General features: G+C 32.2%; 1 protein-coding gene and 1 long non-coding RNA gene across 9 annotated transcripts in view; one reads left to right on the top strand and one right to left on the bottom strand.

Annotated features, from left to right (window-relative positions):
• Positions 1–8,784, top strand: part of LOC143073368 (uncharacterized) — an 85,942-nt gene extending 77,158 nt beyond the window's left edge. For 7 of the 8 annotated variants that reach the window (XM_076248853.1, XM_076248857.1, XM_076248855.1 and 4 more), the window contains 8 exons: positions 2,350–2,445; positions 2,953–3,078; positions 3,581–3,767; positions 4,094–4,372; positions 5,638–5,741; positions 6,226–6,579; positions 6,990–7,055; positions 7,799–8,784. In XM_076248853.1, coding sequence (XP_076104968.1) covers positions 2,350–2,445; positions 2,953–3,078; positions 3,581–3,767; positions 4,094–4,372; positions 5,638–5,741; positions 6,226–6,579; positions 6,990–7,055; positions 7,799–7,837 — 1,251 coding nt within the window. In that variant the 3' untranslated portion in view covers positions 7,838–8,784. The remainder of the gene's footprint in view (positions 1–2,349; positions 2,446–2,952; positions 3,079–3,580; positions 3,768–4,093; positions 4,373–5,637; positions 5,742–6,225; positions 6,580–6,989; positions 7,056–7,798) is intronic. The other variant, XM_076248854.1, reaches the window with a different exon arrangement.
• Positions 8,785–9,651: 867 nt separating this feature from the next.
• Positions 9,652–14,158, bottom strand: LOC143073370 (uncharacterized). The gene is made up of 4 exons (XR_012977484.1): positions 13,947–14,158; positions 12,850–13,022; positions 11,750–11,876; positions 9,652–9,793 (listed from the first exon to the last, which is right to left on the bottom strand). It is a non-coding gene; the product is annotated as an uncharacterized LOC143073370 (long non-coding RNA).
• Positions 14,159–15,694: the final 1,536 nt, after the last annotated feature.

The raw sequence follows: 15,694 nt of genomic DNA, 5'->3' as shown, positions 1-15,694 counted from the left end.
GATGCCTCATGTTACGAAGTTTCCGTCAGTCACATGTCCATTGTCCTTGACCTCATTTCCATGGTTCAGTGACCACTTGAAAAAAAAGTTCAGATTTTTTGTAATGTTAAATTCTCTCTAACTGTAAGTAATAGGATAACTATATTTAGTATGTGCGTACCTTGCAAGGTCCTCATGCCCGCCAGACAGTTTTCACTTGACCTCGACCTTATTTCATGGATCAGTGAACAAGGTTAAGTTTTGGTGGTCAAGTCCATATCTCATATACTATAAGCAATAGGTCTAGTATATTCGGTGTATGGAAGGACTGTAAGGTGTACATGTCCATCTGGCAGGTGTCATCTGACCTTGACCTCATTTTCATGGTTCAGTGGTTATAGTTAAGTTTTTATGTTTTGGATGTTTTTCTCATACTTTATGCAATAGGTCTACTATATTTGGTGTATGGAATGATTGTAAGGTGTACATGTCTAGCGGGCAGATGTCATCTGACCTTGACCTCATTTTCATGGTTCAGTGGTTATAGTTAAGTTTTTGTGTTTTGGTCTGTTTTTCTTATACTTTATGCAATAGGTTTACTATATTTGTTGTATGGAATGATTGTAAGGTGTACATGTCTAGCGGGCAGATTTCATCTGACCTTGACCTCATTTTAATGGTTCAGTGGTCAAAGTTAAGTTTTTGAGTTTTGGTCTTTTTATCTAATACTTTATGCCATAGGTCAACTATATTTGGTGTATGGAAATATTTTATGATCTATCTGTCAGTTGTGCAGGTTTTATTTGACATTGACCTGGTTTTCACGGTTCATTGCTCAGTGTTAAATTTTGTGTTTTGGTCTATTTTCTTAAACTATAAGCAATAGGTCAACTATATTTGTTGTATGGAAGCATTGTTAGTTGTACATGTCTGCCTGGCATATGGTTCAACTGACCTTGACCTCATTTTCATGGTTCATGTTAAGTTTATGTGACAGTCGTAATAAAGCTTTATATTTAGGAGTATCAACGTAATATCAATGATTAGTAAAGAAGGCGAGACATTTCAGTGTGTGCACTCTTGTGGTTATTATCTTGAATATTATTATAGATAAAGATAAACTGTGAAGATCAATAATGTTAAGCAAAGTAAGATTTACAAATAAGTCAACATGACGGAAATGGTCAATTGACCCCTAAGGAGTTATTGTCCTTTATAGTCACTTTTTAACAATTTTCATAAAATTTGTAAATTTTAACTAACATTTTCCACTGAAACTACTGGGCCAAGTTCATTATAGATAGAGATAATTGTAAGCAGCAAGAATGTTCAGTAAAGTAAGATGTACAAACACATCACCATCACCAAAACACAATTTTGTCATGAATCCATCTGCTTCCTTTGTTTAATATTCACATAGACCAAGGTGAGCGACACAGGCTCTTTAGAGCCTCTAGTTTGTCAACTTCAGTAATTCCGAGGCTTTTTACTAAACACCTTGCTTCATCTCTGTTGGTTAAAAAGTGTAGTACATTTTCATTGGTATTGAGGATCCTATAGGTAAGGTAGATCTTGGCTTCATTTTCAACCAAACTGCATGACTGCTTAATATTTCAAGACTAATATATTTACTTGTCTGTCTCTTTTTTTCAAAATTTATACTGACCAGGAACATATCTAGGGTTATAGGAAAGGGGCGTAAGTGTCCCATATGGTAAAAAGAAGCTGAGATATGCACATTTTTTTTACGATTAAAAGAAATGCTTAAAACATATTTATTTTCCAATCGAAGGGTATCTCAATGCCCCACCTGATTTCCCTTTGTTGATAAAATAAGTATAGGAGTTAATACAGTACGTGTTGAATGTTTGCTTTGTGTGATGTTTTGTATATAAAAAAGAAGATGTGGTATGATTGCCAATGAGACAACTGTCCACAAGAGACCAAAATGACACAGACATTAACAACTATAGGTCACTGTATGGCCTTCAACAATGATCAAAGCCCATACCGCGTAGTCAGCTATAAAAGGCCTTGATAAGACAATGTTAAACAATGCAAATGAGATGTATGCATGTTAAAGTATGTTGTCAGAGCTCGTGTGTTATTGAAATTGTTGTCAACTGTATATGTGTGCAAACATAAATTAATTTCTCAATTATTTACTTACTCACTGACTACTTTTAGAGTTGGATTTGTATTTTTGAAGGATGAAATTATAAATTTAAGACTGAGGATTGTATGAATAAAGTTGGAGTTAGTTGGTGTATAGTCAAATCATGTTAATTGGTCTTTCAACAAAAAGTTACATAATAACTAAATGATTGATTAGTAATTTTAATACATGTTATTCTGTCTTTATTTTCACAGATTTCAACATTAGAAACAAATAAAGAAGATTTAACAAAGAACATTGCTATTTTGAAAGCAAGGATTAGTCATCTGTCACAGAAATGTAAAGAAAAGGTATAAAAAGCTACTGATGCAAACTCTTCAAGTTAGGCTTTGTAAAATAAATTATCTGCATCATGTGTGATGGGATATTCTGATATTTGAATTAGATAAACTCAGTTACATTTTATTATATAATTATCTTATGTAGACAAATATTGAATCTCACTGGATGTTGTGGTCAAATCTAGATGTACTCATAAAAATTACTTGATATTATAACATGACGTCCTTCAAATGCTTTGAGTACACACCCATGTTAAAATACAAATATAAATAGCAGGTGGTAAAAATATTTGACATAATAGGCCAACCTTTGATAAAATCATGATATATTCAAGCGCCCATGAATTATTCTCAACTAACTTTAAAGGAAAATCAACAGAAAATTACAAAGGCATATTTTTCAGATCAAGCCTATATATGTCCAACAACATAAAAAGTTTTAGATCAGCTGTTTTATTTTGTATCTATACAGAAGGTAGTGATTTGAAAGAAGCATTTGTTTTGTTATATTTTCAGGACAGCCTTTTACGGCGCCTTAAAGATGAATTTTGCCAGGGATCTGGGAAATCATCAGCTCTGCTAGAGGAGCTTAAAGTTATGGAATCTTATATGGACAAACAAGATAATGAAAGTCCATCAATGGTATGTTATTTAGTTATAAAAGAGATTTTTTCTAAAAATAAGATATGAATTGTTTTAGATTTAAAAAATCAAAAGAATTTTGGTGATATACTATACCGGTAATCAAAATTATTTCAGATGTATACACTCTGTGACAATGTTATCATAAACTCAGGTATATTCAAGACAGTATAACTGACAACACATCAGATTTAGGGTGAAACTTCCTCTTTATTTATAAATATAAAATACCTATCATTGGACATGTACCCTGAATACTTAATTTTGAATGAAAATTCAAAAATGTCAAGAATTATCTCCCCTTAATCGAGCTGGATGGAGATCTTCCACATTGTAGCTCCTGAAGGTGTGCAGGTATAACAAAGTTTTTTATCATGTTTTCTGGTTTGTCCATCTTTTTTTGTATGCACATGATTTTGTTTAGGTTCCAAAATTAGTGGAAAAATTAGTCTAAATAAATCTTATATATAGCTACATGTCAATTTATATTTGTATTTTATAGTTATCTAATGGTAAAGTCCCTGATCAGAATGACAGACATTTAATATCAGAACAGTTTGTACAAGGAGAGATACCAAAGAATCCACACTTCACAGTAGTATCAGATTATGATCCTTCTATGTTTTCTAAAAGTAACAGTCCTCGACTGGAACTACAACTGAAAAAGGGAGATAATGTCCTCATTACAGGTAAGTTCTATATTTTTAAAAAAGGTTTTCATTTCATAAGGTAACAATTCCTTAATTAGAAATGTGACTTGAAAAAATTGGGATATATTTTCTTGTACAGGTAACTTATCCATTGAAATAATAAGAAATTTCTGTTTTTCTTTTAAAAAATCATGTAATATAATTTACTAATGCTTTTGGTAAAAACCATGACAATATTTAGGGAATTAATAAATAAATAAATACAGATATTGTATCAGAAAAAAAGAACACTAATTGCTGAAAGTAAATAGGAACTATAAAGTAAAAGATATGAAAATTAAATGACATAGATTATTGTTTAACAGGTCCATTAGATGATAGAGGGTATTTTGAGGCTGAGGTTAACGGAAAAGTAGGACTGGTACCAGCAGCTTATTTAGGTAGAGCTCCTGTAAATGGCCACCATTTTCCCATAGCTAATGACAGGCGGTGGCAACAGTATGACAAGCCACCAAACCATCTTGATACCTCACCAGAAAATATTGTTCAGATGTATGGCCAGTTGGTTAAACAAGGGAAATCTGGATGTTCCAGTCCTAAGTTTAATGGATTAAGGAAAACAACAGGTCAAAACATCAAACAAGGTAATAATTTACAAACTGTTGGATATGTTTTAAAAGCAAACAAATCTACAGAAATTATTTGATATTCTGACAGCTTATGTACATTTACATTTTGTATATGTTTAATTATACCCCCGCTTTAAAAAAGGGGGGGTTTACTGTTTTACCTCTGTCTGTCCGTCAGTCCGTCCGTCAGTCCGTCCGTCAGTCCATCAGTCCGTCCGTCAGTCAGTCCGTCCCATGAAACTTCGTCACATTTTTCTCAGGAACTACACATCCACCCTTTCTGTAATTTGGTATCAACATTTATATATGTTAGCCATACCGTGTGATGCGTTTTCAGATTCATCACTTGACAACTTCCTGTTTACCGAACACTTGTATGATTTTACACATAATAGCCAAGTTGAAAATTTTCGTCACATTTTTCTCAGGAACTACACATCCACCCTTTCTGTAATTTGGTATCAACATTTATATATGTTAGCCATACCGTGTGATGCGTTTTCAGATTCATCACTTGACAACTTCCTGTTTACCGAACACTTGTATGATTTTACACATGATAGCCAAGTTGAAAATTTTCGTCACATTTTTCTCAGCAACTACAATACAAGGATTTCTGAAATTTGGTTTCAGGATTTATATAAGTCAGCTATACCGTGTGATGCGTTTTCAGATTCATCACTCGACAACTTCCTGTTTACCGAACACTTGTATGATTTTACACATGATAGCCAAGTTGAAAATTTTCGTCACATTTTTCTCAGGAACTACAATACAAGGATTTCTGAAATTTGGTTTCAGGATTTATATAAGTCAGCTATACCGTGTGATGCGTTTTCAGATTCATCACTTGACAACTTCCTGTTTACCGAACACTTGCATATTTTTACACTATTAATATTATCCACTTGCGGCGGGGGTATCATCAGTGAGCAGTAGCTCGCAGTTTCACTTGTTTTTATATGTTAACAGATTGAAAAATTCTAAATGTTAAGAACTTGCTGAACAGTTTTTATTGTTTTATTGATTATTTTTATTTGAAGACTCATCCAATTTTTCAAAGATGACTTATTTTTTTTAACATGAATAAAAGCAGTTATGTGGTTTACATCAGCAACTCATCAACACCCATTACCAAAACTAATTTGAGATCAACATAGTTTTCATCAATAGAACAGTGTCTATAAAACATGTAAAGGTCAAAATCATTGAAAAAAATATATAGTTCATAGACATACAGAGGCTGTTCAAGATCTGGCTTCAACATTTTTTTTTTTTAGTTACAGTCGTTCCTGATCCACCACAAGATTTCCAGGCCGTGGAAACAGAAAGGGGGATTACTCTGTCATGGAAACCTCCTGCAACACCTGTTACTGGATATAAGGTATTATTTTCAAGTCTTTGTGGTTAAATAATAAACCACGGATTCTTAATAATTGGTTGTGATTTTGTGGGTAAATTTTTATTTTACACGAAAGCAGAATATGACATAAAAGTCCTGATTTTAATGGAAATTCTATCATTTATTGGTTAGATTCATAATTTGACAGTAACATCTACTTGTACCTATAAATATCATGCAACAACTGACACTCTAGTTACCAGTTTTTCATTTCTTAGAAAAAGAAAAGTTGATGTCAGAGTCTGTGGTGTTAAACCTAACTTTTGGTAGTCATAAGCATGTTACAATAATATCTCTAAATGAGGTTCCTGTTCAATATTTAAGAAAAAATACTGAGTTTCTGACAGTAACTGGTACAACACTAAAACAGGCAGGTCATATTTCATTGTGAATTGCTTTATATAAATAATCTATAGAAAGCTATGAACTAAGCTTGAAATCTTTATAACGTGTATGGTGTTTGTAGATATTTGTGGATGGCAAACTTCACCGACACCTTACCAAAGCAAGCATAACCAGACTGGTCCTCCACAGTATCAGTATGGACAGGGACCACATATTTGGTATCGAGTCAGTCTGTGACAGACAAGTGTCAGAGATTATAGATATCTTCTACGGAGACAACGATTCTAGAGAGGACAGAGTGTTAACAAGTCATGAATTTATTAAGTTACATCAAAGACAATACTTAGGCATCTATGATTATGACCCACAAAAACAGTCTCCTAGAGCTGATACGTCACAGGAACTGGCATTTAGTGCTGGAGATTCCATAACAATATACGGAGAAGAAAGACGGGATGGATACTTTTATGGTTGTGTAAGTAATTGTTAATTACAAATTACAGATGAAGATAAAGCTTGTACATCATAATATAACTGCAAATCTGGAATTTATATGTTTGAAGTCAGCAGATCAGAACTGTTAAATGTCTTTATGTTTATGAGAAAGCATGCTGATTTGGATTGGAAATAACCTGCAATTCTTAATAATTTGATCTCTTTTACCACTGTAATCAATTACCCAGAAACAAATAGTATTTTTTTCTCTCTTTTAGTAAATGTGTGTTCATTGAAGAGATTTGCTTAATGAATATATTAATTGATTTAAACTTTTTAGTTAGTTAAGATTTGTTTTAAGCTTCGTTGATTTACATTAGTTAAAGCCTTTTAGTTTATTCATAAGTAAATATGCTTCATTTTTAATTTTTTATATTCTTTTATTTTTAGGTTGATGGACATTATGGTTTAGTCCCGTCTTATTTCGTTGAAGAAATTCCAAAGACAAATAGACAGGTAAATAGTCATATCATTAACCCCTTCTTTAGACATCAGATAGCCTTTTCAGATTCCCACCCTCAACCATACATTTTCATCCAATGCATAAATAGTTAAATACAATAAAGGATAACCCAGTTGTAAACCACATTATCTATATCTTTCATTAAAAGTATCTCAAACCAAATTCATGTGACATAAAAATTGGCTTGATATGACGGCCATAGTGTAAAAATTTTAAAATATATAAAAATTCAGCAATAATAGGCCAGACGCTCATTCTGTCTACTTAGACCAATCAGTGACATTGGAATCACAACAGTAAGAAGGCTAAACAAATAGAAAATTGAAGAGGATCAAAAAGGAAAATTCCTTAAAAGTTGTGCCAAAAATGGATTAGACAATCAATCTCCGACTGGGGTTTTAAAATCTTAGTGCTTTCAATATTTATATAAAGTAAATTTATAGGAAATGAAAATATCAATGATACCTGCTTAGGCAAAATTTCCGCTAGCAGTCAGTTGCAATCACCCAGGTATGCCAGACGTGCATTATTCCTGCAAAAGACTCTTTAGTGAATCTTGAGTCTCTAATCAAGACAGTCCAAAAAAAAAGAGCTAATGTAAAGTAATAGTGCATCAAAATAAAAAAAATATGCCAAATATGGATACGTCTAAGGCATACTAAGTTTAAAAAAAACGATTTGTTTAAATTTTTTATGTATACATTAGATTTGATATTATTATTGATTTTTATTACAGAAATTTAATGTTGATTCTCATAAATACAACACTAGATGACATCTCACATGAAGCAGTTAAACAGTGCTACACCCAACTACTCAGGAAGATTAGAATTGGTCACATGATCCAGTGCTGACCAATGACAACAGTGCTATATAAACAGTACTAAAGAATGGGCCACTGTGCATTAGATTCTGTATCATTGTGTTGAGAAATCATTGAAAATGTGCAATATGTAAACATCTTAATTAATTATAACTTTTACTGCCAAACCATTTATCTGTATTTATTATATGGCATCATTATGATAGTTTAACTTGACTTAGTTCATTTTTTGTTTAAACCAACAGCATTGTCAAAGGCCAAACCATACAATTCATTTTAACATAGAAAGGATTGTTATCTTGCCAAAAATAATTTGTTACAGTATCTGCTGATATTTAATTTGTTATCAAACTTTCAAAATGAAAAGTTAGCCCCAAAAATGTTGGTTAGGAAATGGAATTTTTATATATGATTTTTACACAATTTATTGTCTTGTTGTTTAATATTTTGTTAGATTTTGCTATGCAATACATGTTTATGTTTTGATTAAGAAATTATATTTTGTAATTTAAAATATATTTCTAATACTTGTATATTGTTATGAATAAAACATGCTTAAATGTGTATATTTTGTGACATATATTTATAAGTAAAGTCTACCATTTTGTGAGTCCATTGCTTCCAATTTAAGTAAATCATTGTCAAATATTTACAAATAATCATTATTAAAGACACCTTGTAAAATCTTCATATTCATTTATAAATCATTTAATGGTTGTATCAATAAAAGAAACATTTCGGTTGTGATGTCAGATGATATGAATTAATGTTTCAAGGGCACATAACTCTGTTAAAGCATCGAAAGAAGATCATGTGTTTTGCAATCTCTTTGTTACAAAGCTATTTGTTATTTATATATTTTTATAAGTAAGTAATAAACATATTTTATGAAACAGAAACTGTGTATTTGATTTAATTTCAGAGAAAACAATAACAGTGAAAAAACAACCAACAAACAAGACTTCAATCAGAAAAAAACCTATCATAAAAACAAAAAGCTATAACCAAGAGCAACATCAAAAAAGGAAGAAAAAAAAAGAAGATAATAGTTATAGACAATTAAAACAACTAGGTACATACTAAGGGCAACAGCCATAATCCAAGGTATGTAACAACAAAATGACTGGCTAGAAAAAGATGTCTGAATATTGTGAACACCAGCTCGAAATATAATCTGACAATTACAATACTTTTGATACATACAAACATATGCATATTGATACTCAAAAGACCAGTGGACGTATGCTGGCACTTACTATGAAAATCAGGAAGTTACAGGAAAAAACGTAAATTAGTCCTCTATGTAATTCTTGTCAGTAATGTATAGTGACACCATTTTCATGCATGGAATCTTTGAAAATAAGATTCATATGTCGTTTTGCTGTTTAATATAATGAAATGGACCATAGATTTTTTTCTATCATAACGCAACATGAATTCTTATAATCAACAATATGTGGTAGTACACATTAAAGAGACAGCAACCAATTGACACTAATTATCGAACGACATCCTGAGGACAATTTACAGTCTATAAGATACCTGGCTAATAATTTGATATGCCAGATGCATGTTCTGTGTTCATGCAACTCCTTAGTGGTGCCTTAGACAAAACAGTTGGAAGGCCTATATCTATAAGGAAGTTTGAAAATTAGAAAAAAGTTTCACCTAATTTGGATAAGGTCAAGGTCATCTATGCCTGGGTAAGAAAAAATGGATCATATTATTAACTGTTATCAGAAACTTATCACTCATTTAAATCTTCATAGTTTTTTTTATTAAAACAAAAGAGCTGTGATTCCATCATGGCATATTCTGTTATGGTTCCATATATTGACAGCCAACTCATTACAGCCATGTTGTATCACATGACAGTCATGTGGATGATGTGTAATATGTACACCTTCACTGAAAAGAAAAAACTATTTGTGTAATGAGCTTATATAATATATATCTATATACTTGTGTGATATTAAAAGAGTAATTATGTAATATTACTAGCACAAAACACCATATAAACCTGAAATATGTTTTTAATATGACTGATTATTGGTTTCTTAATTTTGTTTGTGATGAAACTATTGTGTGACTTGTATCTTGTACTTTTTCAAAATAGGGGGACACTAATATATAGTAAATAAGAGCAAATGTTTGATTTGTGAAAACACACTTTTTCTGCATTATTAAGTTAAAAAGTTTTAACTTGTGAATCTCTATTCTCTGTAGTCTTTTTCCTAATGATTAAGTGATCTTGATCAATGTAGTCTTGAATGTCAGTTTCCTGACTTAGTGGCAACTAACAACAGAAATGGTTATAATTGCTTTGCTTTATGTGTTTATACCAATCTTTAGATAACACGACAGTTAAGAGGATTGACAGAACTTAGCAGGTAACTTGGGTTAAAACCATCAAGTTTATGTATGATGCTGAGTACGTACCAAACTATAATATAGGTACATCAAGATTGTAAACCTGTAACCCGGTATTGACTTCTGTATGCCAGTAATCAGATATCTGTTTTGACTACAAATTTTCATTAACCAGCTACCTACTTGTATTGACATCTTAATTAAACAGAAAATCATATTGACTAATTACTGACATTTACCATCTTCCAATATTGACTACTTACTGACATTTAAAACTATCTTCCTGTATTGACTACTTACTAACATTGACCATCTTCCTGTATTGTCATTTTACTGATATTAACCATCTTCTGTATTCACTACTTACTGACATTAGCCATCTTCCAATATTGACTTCTTACTGACATTAACTATCTTTCTGTATTTACTACTGACTGACATTAACTATATTCTCGTATTGCCTACTTACTGACATTTTTCACCTTCCTGTATTGACTACTCTCTAAAATTAACTATCTTCCCTTATTTACTACTGACTTGACATTAACTATCTTTCTGTATTTACTACTGACTGACATTAACTCTATTCTCATATTGACTACTTACTGACATTTGTCATCTTCCTGTATTGACTACTCACTGACATTAATTATCTTCCCTTATTTACTACTGACTGACATAAACTATCTTTCTGTATTTACTACTGACTGACATTAACTATCTTTCTGTATTTACTACTGACTGACATTAATTATATTCTGGTATTGACTACTTCCAACATTATTAACCATCTTCCTGTATTGACAACTTATTGGAATAAACCATCTTTCTGCACTTACTACTGACTGACATTAACTATCTTTCCGTTTTGACTACTCACTGACATTAACTATTGTCCCGTATTGACTACTCACTGACATTAACTATTGTCCCGTATTGACTATACTTACTGATATTAATTATCTTTCCGTATTGACTACTGACTGACATTAACTATATTCTCGTATTGACTACTTACTTTCATTTATCATCTTCCTGCATTGACTACTTACTGACATTAATTATCTTTCCGAATTTACTACTGACTGACATTAACTATATTCTCGCATTCACTACTTACTGACATTTATCATCTTCCTGTATTGACTACTGACTGACATTAACTATCGTCCCATATTGACTACTTACTGACATTAACCATCTTTCCATATTGACTACTTTCTGACATTAACCATCTTCCAATATTGACTACTTACTGACATTAACTATATTCTCATATTGACTACTTACTGACATTTATCATCTTCGAACATTAACTACTTACTGACATTAATTATCTTCCCGTATTGACTACTTATTGACACTTTCTATCTTCCCGTATTCACTACTTACTGAAATTTACCATCTTCCCTAATTGACTACTTACTGACACTAACTATCTTCCTGTATTGACAACTTACTAACATTAACCAGATAATCGTATTTACTACTTACTGACAACACTGCATTCCATTTCTAATACATGTACACTTCTCACATAAGTCCCGGTTCACAACAGAAGATCCGTGTGCTATCCATTTACCGCCATGATGACAGCGATGCATTCCAAATATTCCGAACCCTTTTAATATAGTTAAAACCCGTGACATGACTTGATTCGTAATAGTATATAAATAAAAGTACTGTATAGTTGAAAAAGACAATAATCTACTCAAAACAAGGGAGACAATGCTGGTTGGACCAATCATTATCTGAAAGCTTATTATCAGCTAGCTTAAAGTTCCTTCAAGAGTTTTGATTAATATTTTTAATTGCTTGATATCTTATCTTCAAGAAGATGTAAACATGTGTTGATTGACTAGTTTAACAGACTAGCACACTTCCGTGTGCTTGTCCCAAGTCGAGAACCCGGCTCGTCCATATTTGCTGAATATTTTATGTAATGGTTTTCATTGTTTGCAGAACTTGGTGTTAATGAAAGATCTTGGATTTTTCTGTTACATTTCACACCTTTTATAGATTCGTGACGACTTAGAGCTTGGCATATTGTATAAACACAGTCCTGTCTATTGCTGGGAACTGTATGTTGCCCTTTAGATGTATTTTTGTCGTTGAGATGCTGTCTCACTGACGTTTACCCCACATCTTATTCAATTCATATGTAGCTTTCGTATTCCAATTGATAGTTTCAATATGAATATATATGAAAAAGGAGATGTTCTTTAATTTTCATTGAGTCAGCAATCCGATTTTGTGAAAAATAACAGTTAAAATTGAGAAAGGAAATAAGGAATGTGTCAAAGCGACAACAACCCGACCATAGAGCAGACTACAGCCGAAGGCCACCAATGGGTCTTTAATGTAGCGAGAAACTCCCGCACCCGGAGGCGTTCTTCAGCTGGCCCCTCAACAAATATATATACTAATTCAGTGATAATGGACGTCATACTAAACTCCGAATTATACACAAGAAACTAAAATTAAAAATACTTATTTGTCTTTCTATATCTACTTAAAATCTGTCAAATACAAAAGGTAATACACGTACAATGCCGAATATTGGCAAGTCATTTTTATATCAGAAATTACATTACCTGGACGAAAAGAACAATGCAGACAGCAATACCCAGACACCATAAACGTTAGAATCAACAGCATTGTGGTTACTGGTAAAGTAGATTTCATCTTCCTTTCCTAGTTGTATACGTCTATATCTGATTTAAATATGACCGTCGTTTTGGCTATGTGTCTCTATTTCTTACTTGTACTGTTGTTATAACAATGTAATTAAGTTTCAGCTGTTTCAAATTATTATTTTCTTCTTAAGACCATTGCTTTACTCGTTTTAGAAAATGATTTCTAATTGAAACCAAGTTTAGTATAGGCCAATCTGATATTGATGAGTGCGATTATTTCACATATCATCAGTAAGATGAAAACAATCGTACTTAAAAAAGCTGTTGTCTGCATATCTATAGTACTTCTATTTTGTTTGCATAGGTCAATAAGTGGAATCTGTTGTGTACAGGGTACTATATGCATATAAAAAAAAATGACAAAAATACAGAACTACAAGGAAATTTAAAACGTCAAAGTCCCTTATCAAGTGGTTACATATACTTGTGTTTTCTACAAAATTTAAATTGACACAAGGAAACATGGATATGCGAGGAACACATCAACTATAAAGTTTATTGACAGGTTGAAGGTATTCCAATAGGCACCTATTGCGACCCTTTGGTAGCTGACTTGTTCCTATGGTTCTATAAATCACAGTTTATGGTCAAACTATAAACAAAAACAGAATTAAAAGAAGTCTCAGAGATACCTTGCAAGTAATTTGAACAATATGCTTCATAAAGCAGTCCAATAAAAATTACCTACATACTTTCAAAATCCGTATGTTCCTAGCAATTCTATATCCTATTCAATACCAATAGAATGAAATTCAAAACAGTGTGGCTGTGGCCATTGATTGACACATTAAATTCATCCATTGACTGGGACAATTTACGTGAACGTTTGTCTGTAACGACCATTGCTCACTATGTACTTTTTAAAGACACTTAAACTATGGGGTATGAACGAAATGTATAGGTTAACAACCAGCACGAACGCAACTATATAATGTGTTTTGGAAGGAGTTGATGCTTAATCAAAATCGAAGTGTGCGCTAGCTAGAATCACTTACTTTGTCAACGACCATACTGATTTCAATATAAATACACATTAGGATAGATCAGTCAGGAGTCTACTTCGTCAAAATTATCTCCCCATTACGCCAGTTCATTTTCACAATCGTAGAAATGGAAGCCATTGTAGGGATGACGCGCTACCAATATTGCTCTTGGAAACCGATAAATTTATCCACATTGCACCATTACGATCCTTATATGTCAGTTGTATTTTAAAAGAATAATGTATCAACTAGCTAATGAGCATCAGTTAATAATCTTGTCTGCATTGATTCAACTTAAAACTATTGTCTGATCGGTTGTCAGGTGGAATTTTCGAAAATTCATAAACATTTAAAAAAATTCTAATTAAATATTTCGTGGAAGGGCAGACTATATTTTTTTAGTGTATGAAGACTATAAACCCTGGTAATCACACACAAAAATTAGAATTTTTCGAAGATATGCATTTTCATCATCCAACTTGAAAGACTGTCGTCAAGTACTTTCAGTAAAAAGATAGCTATTCGAACACACCTTCTCTGTTTTTGTGACTCATTAGATAGGTATTTCACTTGACCTATATATTTCATCTTTTAGTACTGTGATTTTTTTGTGTTATAAAGTCAACCTGTAGCTTTAATATATAAAAATAAAATGAAGCGAGACGATGTATGAAATATTCTTACTTTGTACGATATCAAGACAAAATACTCAACTCAAACACGCCCTAACATAAAAAGGTGCACTCGATTTTCTCTTTTCGATACAATTGTTACCCATTTTTTGGAATTTTTTCTTCAGTCACATAATGGAAGGGCAGACACGAAAATTACTGAACTAATAGATTGATATGTTTTCCGTCCGTGGTAATTTTTTCATAAAAATCGGAGGTTATGCATTTTCTTCATCCAACTTGAAAGATACCCATGTCGTCGACTTGATATCTAATTGTTCTGCTTAACTATGTACTAGATAAATTGAAAACTTATACAAATGGTGTTTTTAAAATAAAACACCTCGTAATTGAGAAGAAAATTGCAATTTTATTTGTTTCTATTAACTTTTAAAAAATTTGTCACTATAGTAAACAATACAGTAAACATTTATCGCCTTCTCTAACAAAGAGCTTCGATTCTTTTGTTCTATTTCAACCTGGTTTCCGACTGAGATGACAGCATATATATATAGAATTGATTATCGATACCATTTTAGGTTTGAGTATTCCACGTGCATTCTAGTATGCTACAATGTGTTCTCATGATAATCTCTCTCTCCGATTCTAATTGGTAATACATATAAGAAGATGTAGTATGAGTGCCACTGAGACAACTCCCCATCCAAGTCATAATTTGTAAAGGTCAAATTTCGGTCTTCAACACGGAGCCGTGGCTCATACCGAACAGCAAGCTATAATGGGCCCCCAAAATTACTCGTGTAAAACCATTCAAACAGGAAAACAAATGTAGGCTACCTTTTTGAAGAAAAAAGAAAAAAGAAATTTCTTTTTTCAAAACTTTTTATTTAGTTTTTGTGCCCTGTAGCCGCCACCATATCTATGTATGTTTTTTAGTTCCTTATACATAATTCGATGCAGCATTTTAACTGGCTTTTGTCGACATTCTTCTCCGTCCATTGCGTCACTCGCCCTGGAAAAGTATTATAAATATATTTAAATTTTCCAAAAGTAGATTTTGATTTCGGATCTTATGAATATGTATATATATCCCGGCCACCGTAAGCTTTATTATTTGTGAATCATAGA

Source organism: Mytilus galloprovincialis, chromosome 4 (genome assembly GCF_965363235.1).
Source record: "Mytilus galloprovincialis chromosome 4, xbMytGall1.hap1.1, whole genome shotgun sequence".
NCBI lineage: Eukaryota > Metazoa > Mollusca > Bivalvia > Mytilida > Mytilidae > Mytilus > Mytilus galloprovincialis.
Note: the sequence above shows the minus strand (reverse complement) of the source record. Positions and strands in the feature narration are given on the sequence as shown.